Source organism: Castor canadensis, chromosome 19, assembly GCF_047511655.1.
Source record: "Castor canadensis chromosome 19, mCasCan1.hap1v2, whole genome shotgun sequence".
In the NCBI taxonomy this organism is placed as follows: domain Eukaryota; kingdom Metazoa; phylum Chordata; class Mammalia; order Rodentia; family Castoridae; genus Castor; species Castor canadensis.
Window position 1 is genome coordinate 7,102,642 of NC_133404.1, and position 22,115 is coordinate 7,124,756.

General features: G+C 37.1%; 1 protein-coding gene across 2 annotated transcripts in view; it reads left to right on the forward strand.

The window, feature by feature from the left end:
• Scaper (S-phase cyclin A associated protein in the ER) overlaps positions 1–22,115 on the forward strand; it is a 477,645-nt gene that overhangs the window by 216,886 nt on the left and 238,644 nt on the right. For both annotated transcript variants that reach the window (XM_074061919.1, XM_074061920.1), the window contains exon 21: positions 3,244–3,380. In XM_074061919.1, the coding sequence (XP_073918020.1) occupies positions 3,244–3,380 (137 nt within the window). The remainder of the gene's footprint in view (positions 1–3,243; positions 3,381–22,115) is intronic.

The window sequence follows — 22,115 nt, forward strand, 5'->3', positions numbered from 1 at the left end:
CTTGAGCCACACCTCCAGTCCTCACAGAAGGATTTAAACACAACTGACAATAATGTGGGGTTGACTGAGAGAGCCTTCAAATAAGCTGAGCTGTGTGATGTGCGCACAGGTTTTAAAACTTTGGTTTTGAAAGTTTTTAAAATTTATTATTCTTTTGACTGTACTCTGTCAGAACCACATGTAATAATCCACGAACAAGGTGGACTTGCTTTACTGCCACCTGGTTTATGGGTTTGTGAAGATTGCAGGAAAAAATAATAATTAGCTGTTTGCTAATCACATAGTAAGTATCCAATATTGATAATGTGGTTGGCGTTTTCACATACAACATGCATGTTTCCTTGGGTGATATGCCAAGACAAAAAATAACCAAGTTGCATTCATGTATGCATGTGCGTGCTTACACTTAGCGCACTGGTTTTCGTTAGTGCCGATGCATGTATATTATGCAGCAGACCTAGGGTATCAAAGGAAATGTTTCCTTCTGCTTGTGAAGACTAGTTTCTTCCTTTGATTATGAGTTTTTTTTTTCTTTTTGTGGCAAGTTGATGATTTGAAAAGTGAACATAGTTCTACAGCTAAAAACTCATTTTGACTGCTGTCTCTAAGGTATTAGTCAAGAGTGTAGTCTTCATAATCAAACCATCTGGGTTTGAATTTGGACTCTGTTACTCAGTCATGGTTTTGACCTTCTAACTGAACAAGTTGTTTGACTCTGTACCTCAGTTTTCATATAGTTAAAATGGAAATAATGAAAACATATGCCTACTCATTATACTGTTAAGTATAGGTGGAAGGACTGAGTGATTTTATGTAAAGCACTTTCCTCAATGTATGTCGCATAGTAAGTGCTCATAAAGACTATTATCACATTATATTCTTCCATTCATTCATTTAACACAGACTTACTGAGTCCCTGTCATATGCCAGGCACAGGCCTAGACACAAAAATATTCACAAACAAAACAAGATTATTGTCCTTGTAGGTGAGACTACAAACAAACATATGATGATAAGCAAGTGCTAGAAGAAAAACAGAATAAGGAGATAGCAAATAGTAAAGGGTATTATTTAAGATGGAGTGTTCATTTTAGCAGAGACCATGAAGATTTCCAGAAGAGCAATTCTTGCCTAAGGGAATAAATGTAGATTCCAGAGATCATTACATTTTCAATGAATGTGAGGGAAAAGGTTGTGGATGCAGTTTTAGAGAAGAAGGGAGAGGGTGGTGTATGCTGAGGTCAAAGAGGTCAGTGATTATGGGACTTTGTGAGCCCTGATGAGGAATTTAGATTTCACTCCAAGTGTGATGAGTAAATTCGGATAAGCAGGATGATGTAATTTGATTTGTTTTTTAAAAATGACTGGTTGTTTTTATAGATAAAAGACCTAGAAGTCAAATTAGGAATGGAGAGACCAGTTAAGAGGCTGCTGTTGCATCAGTATAGATGAGAGCCGATGGTGACAGACCAGGCAGTGGTGGTGGGGAGAAGTGGGTACACTGGGGATGAATTGGGGGTGCAATTATGCAAATGCGGGTGACATTTGAGAATATAGAGAACACTTTGAGCAACTTCGTGTACGTGGGAAGTATAAGAGTTTTGGTTGTGGGCATGTTTGTAATTTTGGAAGCGCTGATAATGGAAATTCTCCACCTGGGTGGAGATTTTGAGGAGATATTTTTATGCAGATGAATGATGGTTTAGGAGTGAGGTCAGGACTAGTGATAAAAATGTATTTAATAATAGTTCAAGTCACTGCACTTGATGAGTGAATTTGGATAGAGAACAGTAAACTCTGGTGATGGCTCTTGGATATTCCAGTATTTGGGGGTCAAGAAGAAGAGAAAATCCAGCAAAGAAGACTTCAGAGGAGCAGCCTTTGAGTCAGGAGAACAGTGTGGTATCTGGAGCATGTTGAGGTGTCTTGAGAGGAAGTGATCTCCTGGGCTAAGGCTGCATGGGAGATAAGAGCCAAGAGTTGGCATTGTGTTAGTGACTCTAACAAGGGTTATCTTTAGGATGATAAAAGTTCAGGCAAAGGCTAGTCTGAACTGAGTTACAAGAGAATGAGAGTTAAGGAAGTAAAGATAGCAGATACACTTTTAACACATTTTAGTACACAAGGGTAGTAGCTGGAGGGGAGACATACATGCAAGGATTCTTTTTAGATGATAGAAGGGAAAACAACTGCTGATGCCCTAAATAGGAGCCATAACAACAGAAGTGGGAGAAGGGACAGGACTCATTGTACTCTTGGTGGACTTGACCCTTCACAGAACTGTGCACGGTCGTATAATACAGCTGGGAACAGGCAAAGCATGGGGCAGAACCTCAGGAGGATTAGCAGATGTGGCCGTGGAGTGTAAGGGTCTCTTCTGAGCAATGATGGTTTCCTCAGTGAAGTAAGCATAGAGTTCGTGTGGGAGATGGAGATGGGGAGTAAGTGGTCTTGGAAACTTGAGGAGGGTCCAAAGTAATTTTTAGTGAGATAAAGTACATGGATTAACTAGTATAAGTTTGCTTGACTGCCTGGAAGTGTGTTATGTCTAAAACTTAAAAGTGAGGGTAGTCAGCACAGTTTGTCATTATAGCCATGTTCATCTGCTGTTGACACAGGCACAGAATAGGTGGAGAGCTGGATGGGTCAGGATTTTGCCACATAGGATGAAAGAAGAGAGAGGCAGAGTAATTGAGTACATGAAATATGAGTGATTGTGTGATCAGTCATAAAATCCAACATGGATGTAGAGAGGGCAAAATCCTACATGCTTCAGCCAAAGCAAACCTCTGCTGCCACTGCCTCATTCTTTGCGTCTTGGAGTTGCGTTTTCTGAGATGACCTTTTTTCTCTTTCCTGCCCTCTTACCCCATGGCTGGCCAGACAGACACATACGTGTCTAATATTTGCATATTCAGTTTTTCTCCATCCTTCCAGGGATAGCAGACGTGGCTAATTGCTTGGTATTGCATATATTTTACCTTTCCCTTTATGCATATGTCTGTAGTAGGGATTATGTCCGTGTAGTCTTAGAATTTAGCACACTTGATGTTCATGAAGGTTTGATGAGTCAGTGAAAGTCTCCAGTGAAACAATTTCTTCAACATGTCTCAAAGCACTTGTGGAAACCAGCATTGCATAGATTGCTTTTAGTTTCATTGATATAATCTATTACACTGACTAGTATGTAACCATCCTGTAATACTGAAAAATATTTTATTATTCCATTTATTTATCTTGCAGGAGCATCTTTCCTTGAAGAAGTATGTTGTTGACATTGTGGTTGAAAGTGCAGCTCCACCAGAGCCTTTGAAAGATGGAGAAGAGCGGCAAAAAAATAAAAAAAAAGCCAAAAAGATAAAAGCCCGGATGAACGCCAGGTATTTTAGATATCCTTAAAAACAAAACAAAATAAAAACTCTTAGTAATATACCCTTGAATGCAAATTTAAGGAAGACAAAAAAGTTTAAAGTTGTTTGCTTCAAGAAAGCCTTGAAAATAACACTGATGAGCCTAATTTATAGCCACTTTCTTTGATTGAGAAAGAAAACTGTATATCGATCCAAAGCCCTTGCTTTCACCTGTTAAAAGCTCTTCTTATAATTGGATGCCAGAGCCATGCCAAACTTGTGCCTTCTCCAGCTTACAATAGTATGTTTAAGTATGTGTAAACCAAGCCTATTTTTCTTTCCAACTATTGATTTTTAAATGAAGTATCAAGGAAAATCAATAGCAATCAACAAATAGGAGTCTGCTGGCTGTAGTGTCAAAACCCATGACTGCATTTAATCAATTTGGTTGCCTGTCACAGCAAGGAAAAGTTCAGGAAATATCTTAAAATGGAAAGTGAGTTGTCAGACCTGTAGTTTATCATCGGCCTCCAAAGTGACATCTGAAGACCAGACAGCCATGTAGTACACTACCTCACAAGCTTTGAGTGTCATCTGGTGACTGATGGCCCTGAATCAGGACACAGATATAGTTAGTTCTTCCTTAGCGGATAATCTTTCGATATGCAGGAAGGTATTCTGAACCATCCTTACACTTTTATTCCCAAAGGTCTCCAAAATGGAGGAGCTTGACCCCTGGAATTATAAAAACACCAACCAGAATGATGGGGAACGACACAGTTGTCTCTCAGTGGTTTCTATGTCCAGGTCATGGTCATTCACTGTGTCTATTTCATCTTACAGAGTCACTGATAACTTCAGAGTGTTCATTTGTGCAAAGACTAGAAAAAGCTTTCTTGGGTTTAGTTTTGGAAGTCATTCCTGGCTTCTAAGAATAGTTTCATAGTTCACTTAAGGGTATTTTTGATCTTCATTTTTAGTTTCTGCTGAGAATTTTCTGATCTGATGCTTGAATGCTTTAGAACCCGTTCTTTGGTTCTCCTTTCTTCCGTGGTGAGCTCACCCATACTGTGGTTTAAACACCCTCCACTTGCTAATGACTACCAATTTTACACTTTCAATTTCACTTTGGTTGATTACTTTCAAAACAAACCTCTTTCCTATGCACCTCAAACCTGGCTTCATCCCATGGTCTCTTTGTATCAGCAAGTGAATGTATTCCAGTTGCCTAGACCAAAACCCAGTCAGTTCTCTCAGCCTTTCCCTTTCTGCCATGCCTTGCGTTCAGTCAATTGTGAAGAATACGACGAGGTTTGCTCCAAAATGTCTTCAGAATTTGACTTCCTCTCTCTGTCATCTCTCCCCTGGATCATTGTTACAGTCCTCTGACTGTCCCCTCTCTGCATGTGTATATTCTAAAAACTGCAGCCAGAGTGAGCCTGTGAAGTGTGCACCAGAGCATGTCACTTCTCAAAACCTCCAGGCTTTAAGAGTTCACTTCTTCCTAAAAGGCTCTTCTCCCATCTGTCCACACAGCTGGCTCCCCACTTCCTTCAGGTCTTTGTTCAAATGTCACCTTCTTAATGAGGCTTTCATTGAAAGCTTCATTTGTTTTTATAGAGGTAAGTTGTCTGCTGATGCCTAAAAACACAATCATAGGAAAAATAACTAGTTCTGTGGCTTCCAACATTTGGCATATATATATATATATATGTTTTATGCATAATCACTTATATCTATTGACTTTTTTCACTAAGGTATGATTAATTAATTGAAATGTAGAGATCTTCAGTGTACAATTTGTTGAGTTTTGACAAACCTGGATACCATGTAATATACAAAATTGAGAACATTTCCATTACCCCAAAGAATTTCTTTGGGTCTCTGTGTTAGTCAATTTCCCACCACCACTGGCATTTGAAAGTCACTTATCTGCATTCTATCTTTATGGATTCATATTTCTGTTCTTGAAATTCATCATATGAAGTCACACTCCTTTGTGTCTGGCCTTTGCTGAGTATACTGTTTTCGAGATTGATCATAATTTGTTCCCTTTTTACTCCCAAACAAATGTCTTGCATGGATGATATAACAACTTTTTGTCCGTTCATCTCTTGATAGACATTTGGGTTTCTGACTGGAGCATTTATAAATAAAGCTACTGCCAAGTCATTGGATGAACATGTTTTCCTTTCTGTTGGGTCAGTACCTACAAGGGTGTGGCCTGACTTCTCTTCCACAGTGGGTTGTACATTTTATACTCCTTCCGGCAAGCTGTGGAATTTCACTTGCTCTGCAATTTTTCCAGTATTTGAAATTGTTCACTTAAAACATTGAACGTGATTCTAGTGGAAATGTAGCAGTATCTCAGTGCAGTGCTAGTTGTGATTCCTGGTGACTAATGATCCCTATTGGACATTGTTAATGTGTTTTTTAACCACTCAGTGTCTTCCTTTATGAAGTGTCTGTTGAGGGAAAAGTGGGTTGTCATTTTGTTTTGGAGTTGTTTATATATTCTGGGTATAAATGCTTTGTCACACAAATGTATTGAGAAGTTTTTGTCTTCATTTAGAGCTGACCTACATATTTCCTATATCATAACTTTTGATAATCAAAAGCTTAATTTTAATGTTCATTTTATCAAACTTATTTTTTATGTCTAATGCTCTCTGGATGAGGTCTAGAAGATCTTTACTTAGAGGTTAAAGAGAGCCTCCTGTACCTTCTCTAGAACCTTTATTACTTTATCCTCTGCATTTAGACTTTTGATTCACTTCAAACTAATGGGAATGACAGAAGGTACAGATTCAGGCTTATTTTTTTCCACAGAGTCTATTGTTTAAGCACTATTTGTTGAAAAGGCTTTCCTTTCTCATTATACTGTTTTAGCACCTTGGTTTTTTTAAAAAACTTTTAAGTATGCTAGTTTGCTCTGCATTTTCTATTCCATTGATCACTTATTTACTGTTTTGAAAACTTGATAAAAAATATAAATCAACTCTATTGTGGATCTAATTCTGGATTCTCGGTTCTGTTCTGTCCCATTGATATAGTTCTCTCTCTCTATTTTTTTAGTTTTTGGTGGGACTGGGGTTTGAACTCATAGCTTCATGGTTGCAAAGTAGGTGCTCTACCCCATGAGCTATACTTCCAGTCCTGTTTTTATGACTTTGCACTGTAATGATTATAGAAACCTGCAAGTGAAGTAGTAAAAAATCCTTTAACTTTTTTGAGATTTGTTTGGTTATGCAAAAACTTTGTCATTTTCATTATAAATATTAGAGTCAATTTTTTAGACTCTACGATAAAAATTTCCTGTTGAGATTTTGATTAGGATTGCATCAAATCTGTAGATTAGCTTGGGAAGAACTGATCAGATCTTCCAATCCATGATTATGGGGTATCTCTGCATTTGTCTAGTTTCTTTAATTTCTGTCAGTAATGTTTTGTGATTTTTAGTATAATTTTTTACTATTTCATGAAATTTATCTCTAGTATTTTCTGGGGTTCAATGCTATTGAAAGTGATATTTTCATTTCAACTTTTGGTTTTGCTGGTATGAAAGCACACTTGACTTAGCCTGGGGCATTGTCAAGTGGCTTAAGAGCTCTGGTAGTTGTTTTGTAAATTCATAAGATTTTTATATACATACATATGATGTCTGAGTATAAAAATGTGTATTTCTTGCTTTCCAATGTGTTTCTTTTGAATGTCTCATTGTGCTGCCTCATACCTTCTGGGTAATGTGGAACAGAAGCCTCAGTCTCCCTGGGGATCATTCAGTTTCTACTACTAAGATCTGACGTTAGCTGTAAGCCTTTCATTAATTAGGAAAGCTTTATTTTATTCCTAGTTTCCTGAGAGTTTTCATCATAAGTTGGTGTTCCTTGTTCTCAAATGCTTTTTCTTCATCTGTTGTGATATACTTTTCTATTTGATCAGTGTGGTATATTACAATAATTTTATAACGGTTTTATTGAGATGTAATCTACATCCATGCAGTTCACTTAGCTAAAGTGTACAGTTAGATTTTTTAAACCTTAACTTTGTGTGCTACAATAAATCACTTTTTCATAATGTATTTTCTTTTCTGCATATTGTTGGATTTGGTTTGCTTACATTTTGTAGAGGAATTTTATTTTATGGTCATGGTATATGCTGTTATGTGATTTCCTTATAGTTACATTGTCTAGTTTTGATATCAAGAGAATGAGGCCTCATTAAATGAGTTGAGATCTGATCTTTTTTCTTTTTGTTGTGTTTTCATAGGATTGGGATTTTTTTATTTAAATGACATATATAATTCACCAGTGATGTCCTATTTCATGTTTTTTCTTCAGTTTTGGTCATCTGTCTTTCAGTTTAATTATTCATTTTACCCAAGTTGTTGAATTGACTAGCATTAAAATTACATAAAATATTCCCTTAATTTTCCTTCTTCAGCATGTAAAGACCTTGGAAGAAGCCACTCCATCCTAACAAGTCAAAAGGTGAAAAAAAATCAATAATTTTTATGTCCATAACAGAAGTGACAAACCACTGTCTTGTAATTGGACAGACAGGCATACATAGAGAATCACAACTTACTAGACTAGAAACCCATGAAGAGAAATCTGAGGGACGTGAAGCTTAGGAATCACCAAAGACTTGGGTTGAACAAGTCACAATGAGAAACTCCTGTGAAGGGGACCATGCATAGGGGCCCTTCACTTAGTAGTTTTACTCTACAGGTTTGACTAGTTTCTCATGATGAATTTCAGAGAAAACTGCCCTCCTGCTTTCATCAGGAAGAGGGGAATGAATTTCTATTTAAAATGTGCCACAGCACTCTGTTTTTAAAAAGTTCAGCTGTGAGGCTAGGTGTGGTAGCTCATGCCTGTAATCCCAGAGACTTGGGAGGCAGAGAGATAGGAGGATTGAGGTTCAAGACCAGCCTGGGCAAAAAGTTAGACCATACCTTAACAAACAAGTAGGTGTGGTAGTATACACCTGTAATCCCAACTACTCAGGAGGCAGAGGATTGTGGTCCACGTCTGACCCTGAGTGAAAAAAAGCACAAGACCCATATCCAAAAACCCCAGAGTAAAGCAAAAAAGGCTGAGGGCATGGCTCAAGTGACATACTGCCTAACAAGTGTGAGCCCCTAAGTTCAAACCCAGCACCCCCCTCTAAGAAATAAAGTCCTGTCATAAGGAGGAATTATATAACCAGAGCCTAATTTGCTTGGGTTTTATTAGACCATAACTGACATGAGGAGAAATCCACAACTCCAGCTGGCCCCAGGCTTCCACTTGGAGAGTGGAAAGAAACCAAGGGCCTGGTGCCGGTGGCTCAGGCCTGCAATCCTAGCTACTTGGGAGGCTGAGATTGGGAGGGTTGCAGTTCCAGGCCAGCCTGGAGGGTAAGATGTTCGCAAGACATTGTCTCAATGGAAAGAGCTGGGCATGGTGGTGCATATCCATCACCCCAGAGATGTGATGGGGAAGTGTCTCCTGCATGTGCATGGATGTCCAGATTTGTTAAAGAGCCTGTCTTTTCTCCCATGTATGTTTTCTTTACCTTTGTTGAGAATCAGATGGCTGTAGCTGCATGGGCTTATTTCTGTATCCTCTGTTCCATTCCATTGGTCTACATGTCTGTTTTTTTGCTAGTCCCATGCTGTTTTTGTTACTGTGATTCCGTAGTAGAATCTGAAGTCAGATACTGTGATAACCTCTAGTGTTGCTTTTTTTGCTCAGAATTTTTATGGGTGTTCATTGTCTTTTGTTCTTCCAACTTTAGTCTTGTTTTTTTCTATTACTGAACAGAATGTCATTGGAATTTTTTGTTGGAAGTGCATTAAATCTGTAGATTGCTTTGTAACATAGCCATTTTCATAACAATTCTGCCAGTCCATGAGTATGGCAGGTCTTTCCATCTTCTATTTTGCTCCACTTTCTTCAGAAATTTTTACTTTTTTTTATAGAAGTCTCTGGACCACCTTGCTAGGCTTATTCCTAGGCCTTTCCTGAGACTGTTTTGAATGGTTTGTGTTTCTGATTTCTTAGAGTGTTTGTATTAGTATGCAGAAAAGCTACTGGGTTTTGTGTTGATTTTCAGTCCTCCTGCTTTGCTGAAAGTGTTTACCAGACCTAAGAGTCTTCTGGTGGAGTCTTATTCCCTTCTCTTTCTTGCCTTATTGCTGTGACTGAGAATCCAAGCACTATATGGAAGAAGAATAGAGAGAGAGGGCACACCCTTGTCTCATTTAGAGGAAATGCTTTCATTTTTTCTGCAGTTAATATGATGTTGACTAGTTTTGTCATATACAGACCTTATTATATTGAGGTATGTTCCTTCTGTTCCTAGTTTTTCAGTGCTTTTATTATGAAAGTATGCAGAATTTTGTTGAAGGCCTTTTCTGGGTGTGTTGAGATGATCATGTGACTTTTTGTCCTTGATTCTGCTTATATGCTGTGCTACATTTATTTATTTACATATGCTAAACCATACTTGCATCCCTGGGATGAAACCTCCTATTTACACTTCTCATCATAGTTAGGATGACAGGTGAGCAGCTTTTTAATTGGTTGAGATGGGGTCTTATTAGTGTTTTGCCCAGGTTAGTCTTGAACCATGATCCCCTCCTGATCTCTGCCTCCCAAGGATTACAGGTGTGAGCTGTTGTGCCCAAGTTTTATAAAGTGCCCTATTAAGAAATTTTGCATCTGTGTTCATCAAAGAAATTGGTCTACAGTTTTTTTTCTTTGTTGTATCTTTGTCCAGTTTGGTATCAGGGTAATTCTGGCTTCATAGAAAGAGTTTTCAGGTTGTCTTCCTCCTTCTATTTTAGGGACTAGTTTAAGAGGCATTGGTGTTAGTTCTGTTAGCTCCTCTTTAAAGTGTTAGAATTCAATATATCTAATTTGGCTTTGAGTTTTCTTTGTTGGAAGACTTGCTTCTTTCAATGTCTTTGCTCATTATAGTTCTGTTAATTTGTCTAGATCGTTTTGGGTCAATTTTGGTAAGTCATGTGTCAAGAATTGTAATTATTTTTTCCAGATTTTCTAACTTACTGGAATACAAGTTTTCAAAATATCCCATAATGATCTTCTGATTTTCATTGAATCTCTATTTTTATTAATTTGGGTTCTGCTCTCTCTCTCTTTTGGTTAGTTTAGGTAAGCAAGTGTCTGTCAATCTTATTTATCTTTTCAAAAAACCAAATAATTGATTCTTTTATTCTCCATTTCATTCATTTCTGCCTCTTTTTGTCATTTGTTTCTTTCTAATTTTGGGTTTGACTTCTTGTTTTTCTAAGACTTTGAGGTACCTCATTAGATAAGTTATTAAGATGTCTCTGATTTTCTTTATTGCCAGCACTGATAGCTGTATGCTTTGATGTTAGCATTTTCTTTGCTGCATACCTATGGTTCTGGGTTTCATTTTATTTCATTCTTGGGATGTCTTAATTTCCTCACTGGTTTCTTCAGTGACTCACTGAGCATTCAAAAGTATATTGTTCAATTTCCATGTGTTTGTGTAGGTTAGTAGTTGCTCTTACTTTAATTTCTAATTTTATCCTATTATGATCTGTTACAAAAGAGGAAAGTATTTTGTCGTCTTTTAAAAAAAATTTTAAGACTTGCTTCATGGTCTAAAATGAGACCTATTTTGGAGAAAGTTCCGTAGGCTGCTGAGAAGAATGTGTGTTTCTCATTTGTTGGATTGAATACTTGGTTAACGTCATTTGTCTATTTTATCTATGATATAGTTCAACTCTGAGGTTTCTTTGTTGATTATTTTGCCTGGATGCCCTATAGACTGATGAAATGGGTAGTGAAGTCACTCATTATTGTATCTAGGCCTGTCACTTTATGTCTACTAGTTTTGTGTATATATGTGTGTGTACAGATATTTGGTACATCTATATTTACAACTGTTATATATTCGTCTTGGAGTGTTCCCCTTATTACTATGTAGTGACCTTCTTCATCTCTTCTGCCTAATTTCAAATTAGAATCTGGTTTGTCATATTTGAGCATAACTGCTCCTGCTTGCTTTTGGAATTTCTTTCCTTGGAATATAGTTTTCCATTCTTTTCACTTTCGGCCTCTGTGTGTTGTCTGCCTAGAAGGTGTGTTTCTTATAAATAAGACAAGTGTATCTTAATCCATCCAGCTGGTCTGTGTCTTTTGATTGGAGAATTAAGACTGTTTACATAGGGGATTGTCATTGAGAGGTATTTGTCGGTTCCTGTGGTTTTTGTTGGTTTATTTCCTTGTTCATCTTAGAGATATTCTGGTTAACTGACTGGAACATGTTTGATCCTTTCCTAGTTCTCATGTGTTCATCTGTTCCTCCTGAGAAAGTTATTCTTTCCTGAGATCTCACATTTATGACTGTGCAGGATTGTGTAGGATTCTTTTATGTATCCTCCACAGTGTTAGCTTACTGGTCATGAATTGCTTTAGTTTGTACTTATCTTAAAAGTCTTTATTTGTCCCTTCATTCTAAAGGGTAATTTTGCTGGATCTACTAATCTCGGTTGGTAACTTGAAATATATCGTTCCATGCTTGCCTGCCTTTGGGAGTTTCTGCTAAGGGGTCTGATGCAATTCTGATATTTTTCCCTTTGTGAGTAAGTTGGCATTTTTCCCTTACAGCTTTCAACATCCTTTGTTTTCTAACTTTGGCATGGAGATGTTCTTTTCCAGTCATGTCTGTCTGTGGTTCTAAATTATGCCTATGCTTGGCTGTCCACATCTTTCTCAAAATTTGAGAATTTTTCTGCTGTAATAAGTTTTCTATGCTTTAGTTTGTATCTCAGCTCCTTCTCCCCCATGTAGTCTTAGTTTTGGTCTTCTCTATCATGTCCATATTTATGAAGAGTTGTGCTCATGCTTGCTTACAGTTGTTGCTGTTTATTATTTCCTGGACTTTATAATCCATGCCAGATGTTCTTTAACTTAATGTCATCTGTTGGTGTTGCTGTCTGCTGTGTTTTCTCTTTGAGTTATTGAGCTTTTCATTTTCATCACTTCTGGCTTATCTTCTGCTGTGATACTGGGGATTAAATTTAGGGCCACTCCATTAGTCCTTTATTGTTTGTTTATCTTTTTACATTTGGTTATTTTTTAAATAGTCTATTCATTTATGCCCTGGCTTGCCTTGGTTGTGATCTTCCTTGTGTTTCCCTGTGTAGCTAGAATGACAGGTGCATGCCCTCACACCTACACATTGGTTCAGATGGGTTCTCTTGAACTTTTTGCTGGTGTGGCACCACAGACAATCCTCTCAATCTCTACCTACGTAGTAACTAGGATTATAGGCTAGAGCCATTGTGTCTGACCTTTTTTTCCTCCCAGAATCTCAATTTCCTTGTTGAATTTCTTATCCATGTTGATGACTCTCTTGTTAAGGTTTGATTTCCTTTGTGTTCATCTGATTTGTCCTTGATATTATTGATCATTTTTCAAAATAAACTTTTGAATCCTCTGGCATTTCAGTCATTTCGTCATTTCACTATCTTTAAATACAGTTATTCAGGTGTCATGAGCTTTGGGCAGAGTCATATTGCCTTGCTTTTTCATATCTCTTATGTTTATACTTTGCAGATTGTACATTAGTGTGGATATCTCTTATAAGTCAGGAGAGGAAGTAGAGAGCAATAACAAAACCAACAATTCCAAAACAAGCCAGATATTTAAATGTAGTAAAAAAATTATAAACATCTGCTATACCTCCAATAAACTTAGAAAGGAAAGGAATTAGGATACTTTCAGGATAAGCTCAGAGATGACTTGCTCCGTGTGTGTGTGTGTGTGTGTGTGTGTGTTAGGAAGCACTGTGGACCTCTACTCATATGTCTGCTTTCTTCATAGGATGCAATTCTGTCTAAATTTTATTTTGTTTTGGCACAGTCGAGCTGCTTGTGCCCATCTATTGTGCCTGTGGGGTTTCCCAACGAAATGTACCTTTTTTTTTTTCTCTCCCTGTAGCTCACTGGGACACCTGTTCCCCCTTCCCTACTGCTTTGCTTAGCACTCTTTGTTAGGGTCCTTTGTTTCTCTTATAAATCTACTATTAAGTATTTCTGGATTTTCCTTGTTCTGTGCCTACTGTTTACTGTTGCCTCCTTGCCTTTCCTTACCACCCACCTCTACCTATAGCAACACCCCCAAGATTTTGTTTCAGATTTGTGAAGATGCAGGTAGCTGCTGTGTATCTCTAAAAAAGGATGCAGGCATGACTCAAGTGGTAGAGTGCCTGCCTAGCAAGTGGGAGGCCCTGAGTTCAAACTCCAGCATCACTGAAAAAAGCTTTAAAATTAAAATAAAATACTTTGTAATTTTACTTTTCCTTTCTTTGACCTATTAGTTACTTAAAAGTGTGTTGCTTGATTTTCAAATATTTAGGAATATTTCAGATAGCTTTTTGTCTTTTATTGCTGATTTAATTGCCTATGATCAAAGTAGACACTATATACAATTTCAGTTCTTTTAGATTTATTGAGAATTGTTTTAGTTCCCATCATCTCGTCTATCTTGGACAATATCATCTGTAGTACTTGAGAAAGCACTTCTTTTGGTAGTAGTAGGTATATTTTCCTTCATGTCAATTAGATCTCGATGGTTCATACTGTCAGAAGAGACTTGTGTTGTCTCTAATACTGTCCGTTGAAAATGTTCTGTTAGTTTCTTGAGTATTGACAGTTTTTACTCCAGTAAAACTTCTCCTTCACTTTCCAGTTTTTCTTCAAATTGTTTTTGTTAGCGGAGTACAAACTTAGTGTTAGTATACATCTTGTACATATCATGACATAGTTGATCACATTACCACAAGTGAGTATCCTTCATGTGTAAAATTTGCCTCATGCCCAAGTCTACTTTGTCAAGTACAAATATCACCATTTCTATTTTTCATAGCTCCTGCATAATATCCTTTTCTATCTGTTTGGTTTTAAGCTATTAAGCTCTTTATATTTAGTGTTTACCTTACAGCTAGTATTTCCTCTTTTATGCAGTCTCAACATTTAATTCATTGGAATGATGTTCTTTGTGCTTATTCCACTTTGTGTTCATTTAGCTCTTGAATCTGTGATTTTATATTTTCTCCCAAATTTGAAAAGCTTTGGCCACTGTTCAAAACAATTTTTCTACCCCAGTCCATTTCTCTGCTTTTTCTAAAATTCCAGTTTTACCTGTAATAGAGGAGTTGATATTTACAAGTCAGCCTTTTGTCTCTGTGCTTTGATTTATATTTCTCTTTCCCTAGGTGCTATTTTCTTTTAGTGTTACATCTGCTTTTAAATTTATCCAATGAAATTTTCATTTCATATGTTACAATTTTTAATCAGTAAAAGTTTTGTTGGTTAATTTTTATAGTTTCAATTTGTCTGTTTTATAGTGCTCATTTGTTTTTATTATATCCTATTAATTTCTGTCTACTGATTATACAAACATTCATTCAAATGTGTTGAATGAATTCCTTAAGACCATAAAATAAGTAACCAAAAAGCTATGTCAGATTTAGCATTTTCTCTTCAATGTTTTAAGTTAGGGAGAATAAATTAGTTATGACTGGGATAGTCAGGAAAGAGTACTTACAATAACATTGATAAAAATAAATACAGATAGACAAAAATGGCTGATACGTAGAGAGCACTTACTGTGCCTCAAATACTGTTGTACAAGAGGGAATGTGATTATCAGAAAGGTTAAAACAGTTCATAATTATTCATGTATTTGTGGTCATCAAAGCAAAAACTTAACAACTTAGCCAATAATGAGATGATCAAATAAATTAGGGTACATAGTGGTTTTTTTTGAAGAATGGGTAACATGGGTATTGATATATAAATTGAAAATGGATAAGTTGCATATTTTAGGTGTAGAATAATTAAAGTTAACTGTTAAACATTCATAGTCTACACAGAGAAATTCTAAAAGAAAACACAGAAGTGTGGTACATATTTGGTATGCTGGGCAATGAAACTAGGAAATTTCTTTTCTCCTTTTCATATGTTTGCATATTTCTGCATATTTTGCTCCTGATTGCAATAGAGAGCTCAGATAGATGTGTCCTGAGGCTGTCATGCTTTGGGCTGAGTTCTCTGAGGGAATCCCAGAGAAACTGGTGGATAGTGTGTTCATTCTAAGCCCTTCCAACAGCTACTTGGGCTTTCAAATGGAATGAACCTGTTCTGCTATTAATCATGCTCTCCTGCCCCCTGGTGGCAGGATTCTCACGGTGAAAGTGTCTCAGAAAATTCTTATGGGGAAAACCATCTCAAAATGCCTCCTAACTAGAATCTGCAAATTCAAGCTTGTAAAATATAGATGCTAATGTTGGAGAATGTAAAGTTGAATAAATAGAGCAGGGTCAAGATATGCTGGGGCGTGAGTGGCACTTTGCTAACGACCATATCTCTTGGAAGGGACCCTATAAGAAACCATGGAGATAAATGAGGATATGGAGGATTCAGGAAGGTTTGTCATCTGTGCTTTGCTGGTGAGAACATTAGTGAATAGATGTCATTTTACTAATCTAGGTGTGAAGTGATAAGAGCTTACGTTACAGTGTACTGTATAAGAAATTAAGAGGAAAGAAAGTTCTCCAGACACATTTTAATTATACATGTATGGTGGTGCTGGGGATTGCACTCAGGGCCCCGTGCATGATAGTCAAGTGCTCTACCACTGAGCTACATTCCCAGCCCCAAATATTAATATTTTTGTTAGCATAGTGATTATTCGAAAAGATAAAATGGGGAATCAAAAGTAATTCTATATTATCAATCCAAGGTACAATTTACAAATATAGTGAATTGGATATAGAATGGTAAGAGTGTGTTTGCTTTTAAAGATGCAGAGAACAAAGTGAAAGGGAACTTTCAGGTGAAGCCCTGTAAGACTTTGAAACTTGAAGTGAAAACAAGAGTTATGCATGTAGCACTCATTATTATAATGTTAAAATCACAACGGAGAGACTAGGCCACTGTTACTATACACAAACGAAAGGAGAGCAAGACTTGAAAACCAAAGTGATGACTATACAATATGGTGACAGAAAGATCAAGGACATTGAATACAGGAAAAACGACCTTTGTGTTTGGTGCTAATTGAGATTATCAGTGACTTTCAGTAAAGCATTTTTAATGGAATAGGATGTTTTACATCTTGGTTTCACAGATTCCACTTCATTGTGTGAGGGATGGCATGGAAGAGCAGAGCAATTCATCTCATGGTGACCTGGTAGCAGAGAGAGAATGCCTGCACTGGATGGCTTTCTCTTTTTTTCCCCCTTTATTCAGTTCAGGCTCCATGCCTGTGGAATGGTGTCATGCACATTCAAAGTTGATCTTTCCCCCTTATTCCACTCTGGAAATGCCCTCCCAGAAGTGCTTTACTAATCTCCTACATGCTTCCCAACGCAATCAAGTTGACATTCAAGATTAACGATCATACTCTACTGAATGAATATGCACAACCTTTCCTTGTCACTGTTTTCTAAACAATACAGTTTAACAATTCATATAGTGTTTATATTTTTTAGGTATTATAATTAATTTAGAGATGGTTTAAAGTACACAGGAGGGTTTCTATATATATAATAAATGATTTAGATATTTATATATATATAAATAATAGACAAATACTCTGTCATTTTCTATGACAGATTTGAGCATCCACATATTTTGGTACCAGTCTCCCCTAGATACTGAAGGACAACTGTAATCTGTAATAATAACAACATAAAGGACTGATAGAGATATTTAAGATCAATGTTTTTTATTTATTTACTCATTTATTCATATGTGCATACATTGTTTGGGCCATCTCCCCCCCCTTCTGCCCCCTCTTCCCCCCACTCCCTTGCAGGTAGAACCTGTTCTGCCCTCTTCTCCAGTTTTACTGAAGAGAAGACATGAGCAATAATGAGAAAGGTATAGCGTTTTTGCTGGTTTGACATTAAGGATAGCTATACAGAGAGATTTCTAGCATTGCTTCCATGCACAAGGGTATTACATCCCAAATTCATTCATTTCTACCAGACCTCTCACTACTTCCCAGTCACTGTCCCTTAGTGACCTCTTTTGTTTTAAGGTTACTGTATTAGCTCCTCTGCAGTGGGCACATCAAACATTTTCAAGTTTTGGGTTTCCTGCCTTTCCCTATTCCTCCTGTATGTGTTCTCCCTTAGCATGTGACCCATGTCCAATAATATCACTGCATTTGTTTTAGGTCTACAGTCCACATATGAGGGAGAACATACGATTTTTGGCCTTCTGAGCCTGGCTAACTTTGCTTAAGATGATGTTCTCCAGTTCCATCCATTTACTTGCGAATGACAGGATTTCATTCTTCTTCATGGCTGAGTAAAATTCCATTGTGTATAAATACCACATTTTCTTAATCCATTCGTCAGTAGTGGGGCATCTTGGCTGTTTCCATAACTTGGCTATTGTGAATAGTGCTGCAATAAACATGGGTGTGCAGGTGCCTCTGGAGTAACCTGAATCGCATTCCTTTGGGTATATCCCCGGGAGTGGGATTGCTAGATCATATGGCAGATCTATGTTTAGTTTTTTAATTGTTTTCTAGAGTAGTTGTACTAGCTTGCATTCCCACCAGCAGTGTATGAGGGTTCCTTTTTCCCCACATCTTCGCCAACATTTTTTGTTGGTGGTGTTTCGGATGATAGCTATTTTAACAAGGGTGAGGTGGAATCTGTGTGATTTTGAGTTGCATTTCCTTTATGGCCAGAGATAGCATTTTTTCATGTGTTTTTTGGCTATTTGGATTTCTTCTTTTGAAAAAGTTCTGTTTAGTTCACTTGCCCATTTCTTTATTGGTTTCATTGATTTTGGGAGAGTTTAATTTCTTAAGTTCCCTGTATATTCTGGTTATCAGTCCTTCCATGTATAGCTAGCAAATATTTTCTCCCACTCTGTGGGTGGTCTCTTCAGTTTAGAGACCATTTTTCTTGTTGTGCAGAAGCTTTTTAATTTTATGTAGTCCCATTGGTCTGTCCTTTCTCTTAGTAGCTGAGCTGCTGGGTTGCTATTGAGGAAGTCCTTGCCTATACCTATTGCTTCCAGATATTCCCTGCTCTTTCCTGTACTAGCTTCAGAGTTTTGGGTCTGATATTAAGTTCCTTGAGTTGATACTAGTATAGGGTGACAGGCATGGATCTAGTTTCAGTTTTCTGCAGGCAGATAACCACTTTTCCCAGCAACATTTGTTGAAGATGCTGTCTATTTTCCATTGTATGATTTTGGCGATGGAAAAATAAGGTGGGCATAGCTGTGTGGAGTCATATCTGGGTCCTCTATTCTGTCCCACAGGTCAACATACCTGTTTTGTGCCAGTACCATGCTGGTTTTGTTGCTATTGCTTTGTAATACAGTTTCAAGTCAGGTATTGTGATACCTACCTCCAGCATTGCTCTTTATGCTGAGTATTTCCTTGGCTATTCATGGTTTCTTGTGTTTCTAAACGAACTCTAGGGTAGATTTTGCAATCTCTGTAATGAATGTCATTGGGATTTTGATGGGAATTGCGTTGAACATGTAGATTGCTTTTGGTAGTATAACTATTTTTACTATGTTGATTCTGCCAATCCATGAGCTCGGGAGATCTTTCCGCCTTCTGTGGTCTTCCTCAGTCTCTTTCTTCAGAGGTTTGTAGTTCTTCTTGTGAAGGTCATTCACATCCTTTGTTAAGTTTACTCCTAGGTGTTTGATTGTTTTTGAGGCTATTGTCAATGGAATTGTTTTCATATATTCTTTCTCAATTTGTTCATTGTTGGTGTATAGAAAAGCTAATGATTTTTGTAAATTCATTTTGTATCCTGCCACCTTGTGAAGTTGTTTATGGTGTCTAGGAGTTTTGGGGTAGAGTTTTTTGGGTCTTTAAGATACAGGATCATGTCCTCTGAAAATAGGGATATTTTGACAGTTTCTTTATCTATTTGTATTCCTTTTATTTCTTCTTCTTGCCTTATTGTTCTGGCTAGGAATTTCAGGACTATGTTGAGTAAGAGTGGGGAGAGTGGGCATCCTTGTCTCATTCCTGATTTTAGGGGAAATGGTTTCAGTTTTTCTCCATTAAGTATGATGTTGGCTGTAGGTTTGTCATATATAGCCTTTACAATGTTGATGTATATTCCTTCTATTCCTCCTTTTCTTAGAGCTTTTATCATGAAGTGGTGTTGGATCTTATCAAAGGCTTTTTCTGCGTTTATTGAGAAGATCAAGTGGTTTTTGTCTTTGCTTCTATTAATGTGCTGTATTACATTTATAGATTTGCATATGTTGAACCACCCCTGCATCCCTGGGATAAAGCCGACTTGGTCGTGGTGAATGATCTTTCTGATTTGTTGTTGGATTCAGTTTGCCATTATTTTATTGAGGATTTTTGCATCAATGGTCATTAAGGAGATTGGCCTATAGTTCTCCTTTTTTGGGTGTGTCTTTGTCTAGTTTTGGGAGGAGTGTAATACTGGCTTCATAGAAAGAGGCAGTATTCCTTCCCTTTCTATTTCGTGGAAAAGTTTAAGGAGGGTTGGTATTAGTTCTTCTTTAAAGGTCTGATAGAATTCAGCAGAGAATCCATCATGTCCTGGATTTTTCTTTTTTGGGAGACTTTATTGCTGCTTCAATTTATTTTGTGTTGTAGATCTATTTAGGTGGTTAATATCCTCTTGGTTCAATTTTGGATGGTCATAAGTACGTAGAAATTTGTCCATTGCTTCAAGGTTTTCAAATTTATTGGAATATAGTTTCTCAAAGTAGTCTTTGATGATTCCCTAGATTTCTGTGCTGTTTGTTGTTATCTCCCCTTTTGCATTTCTGATTTTACTGATTTGGGTTTTTTTCTCTCATTTTAGTCAGATTTGCCAGGGGTCTGTCAATCAGACAGCTTTTTGTTTCATTGATTCTTTGTATGGTTTTTTTGGTCTCTATTTCAATAATTTCAGACCTTATTTTTATTATTTCTCTCCTTCTGCTTGTTTTGGGTTTTGCTTGTTCTTGTTTTTCTAGGAGTTTGAGATGTAGCTTTAGGTCATCGATTTGAGATACTTCTGTCCTTTTATTATATGCACTCATGGCTATAAACTTTCCTCTTGGGACTGCCTTTGCTGTGTCCCATAGGTTCTGGTAGGTCGTGTTTTCATTTTCATTAACTTCCAGGAACCTTTTAATTTCTTCTTTTATTTCATCAGTGACCCACTGATCATTGAGCAATGTGTTGTTCAGCTTCCAATAGTTTGTGTATTTTCTGCTGTTGTTTTTGTTGTTGAGTTCTAGTTTTAATGCATTGTTGTCAGATAGAATGCAGGGGGATTATTTCTATTTTCTTATATTTGCTGATGCTTTCTTTGTGTCCTGAGATATAATCAATTTTGGAGAAAGTTCCATGGGCTGCTGAGAATATATATTGTACTGATGTTGGATGAAATATTCTATAGACATCAGCTAGGTCCATATGATCTGTGGTGTGATTTAGTTCTAGAATTTCTTTATTGATTTTTTGTTTGGATTACCTATCTATTGGTGATTGGGGGTTATTAAAGTCTCCCAGTACCACTGTATTGCAGTCTGTATGTGCTTTTAAGTCCTTTAAGGTATGTTTGATGAAATTGGGTGCACTAAGATTGATAATTATTGTTTCCTTTTGGTCTATTTCTCCTTTTATTAGTATGGAGTGTCCTTCTTTATCTTGTTTGATCAATGTAAGTTTGAAGTCTACTTTGTCTGAGATAAGTGTTGCTACTCCTGCCTGTTTTTGAGGGCCATTGGCTTGGTAAATCTTCTTTCAGCCTTTCACCCTAAGCCAGTGTTTGTTTCTGTCAGTGAGGTGGGTCTCCTATAAACAACAGATTGTTGGCTCTTCCTTTTTAATCCAGTTTGCCAAACAGTGTCTTTTGATGGGGGAGTTGAGTCTGTTTACATTCAGTGTTAATATTGATAGGTATGTAGTGATTCCTGTCATTGTTGTTTTTGTTGTTTAAGGGTTTGATTGTGTCCAGCTGAATCAGTGTTACTCTCTGATTCCTTGTCTTTTCTTCTGTGGTTTGATACTGCCTGTCCTCTCGTGGTTTTGTTTGCTCTCATTTTCTGTGTGTAGAATTCCTTGGAGAATCTTTGTAGTGGTAGCTTTGTGGTCATATATTGTTTTAGTTTCTGCTTATTGTGGAAGACATTTATTGCTCCATCTATTTTGAATGATAGTTTTGCTGGGTAGAGCATCCGAGGGTTGAAGTTATTTTCATTTAGTGCCTGGAATACCTTCACTCCATGCCCTTCTTGCTTTTAAGGTTTCTGTTAAGAAATTTGTGCTTTTTATGGGTTTACCTTTATATGTTATTTGTTTTCTCTCTCTTACAGCCTTCAATATTCTTCCTCTGTTCTCTGTGCTTGTTGTTTTAATGATAGTATGTCATGGGGAAGTTCTGTTTTGGTCAAGTCTGTTTGGTGTCCTGGAGGCTTCCTGTACCTGAATGGGTATAACTTTATTTAGAGTTGGAAAATTTTCTGTTATTATTTTATTGAATATATTATGAATCCTTTTGCTTGGACCTCTTCTCCTTCTTCAATGTCCATGATTCTCAGGTTTGGTCTTCTGATAGAGTCACTGAGTTCCTGCATATTCCTTTCACACATCTTGTGTTGTTTGACTACCAGTTTTTCATTTAATTTCTATTTTATCTTTGAGTTCTGAGATTCTGTCTTCCGCTTGCTCTGGTCTGCTGGAGTAGCCTTCTACTGTGTTTTGTTTT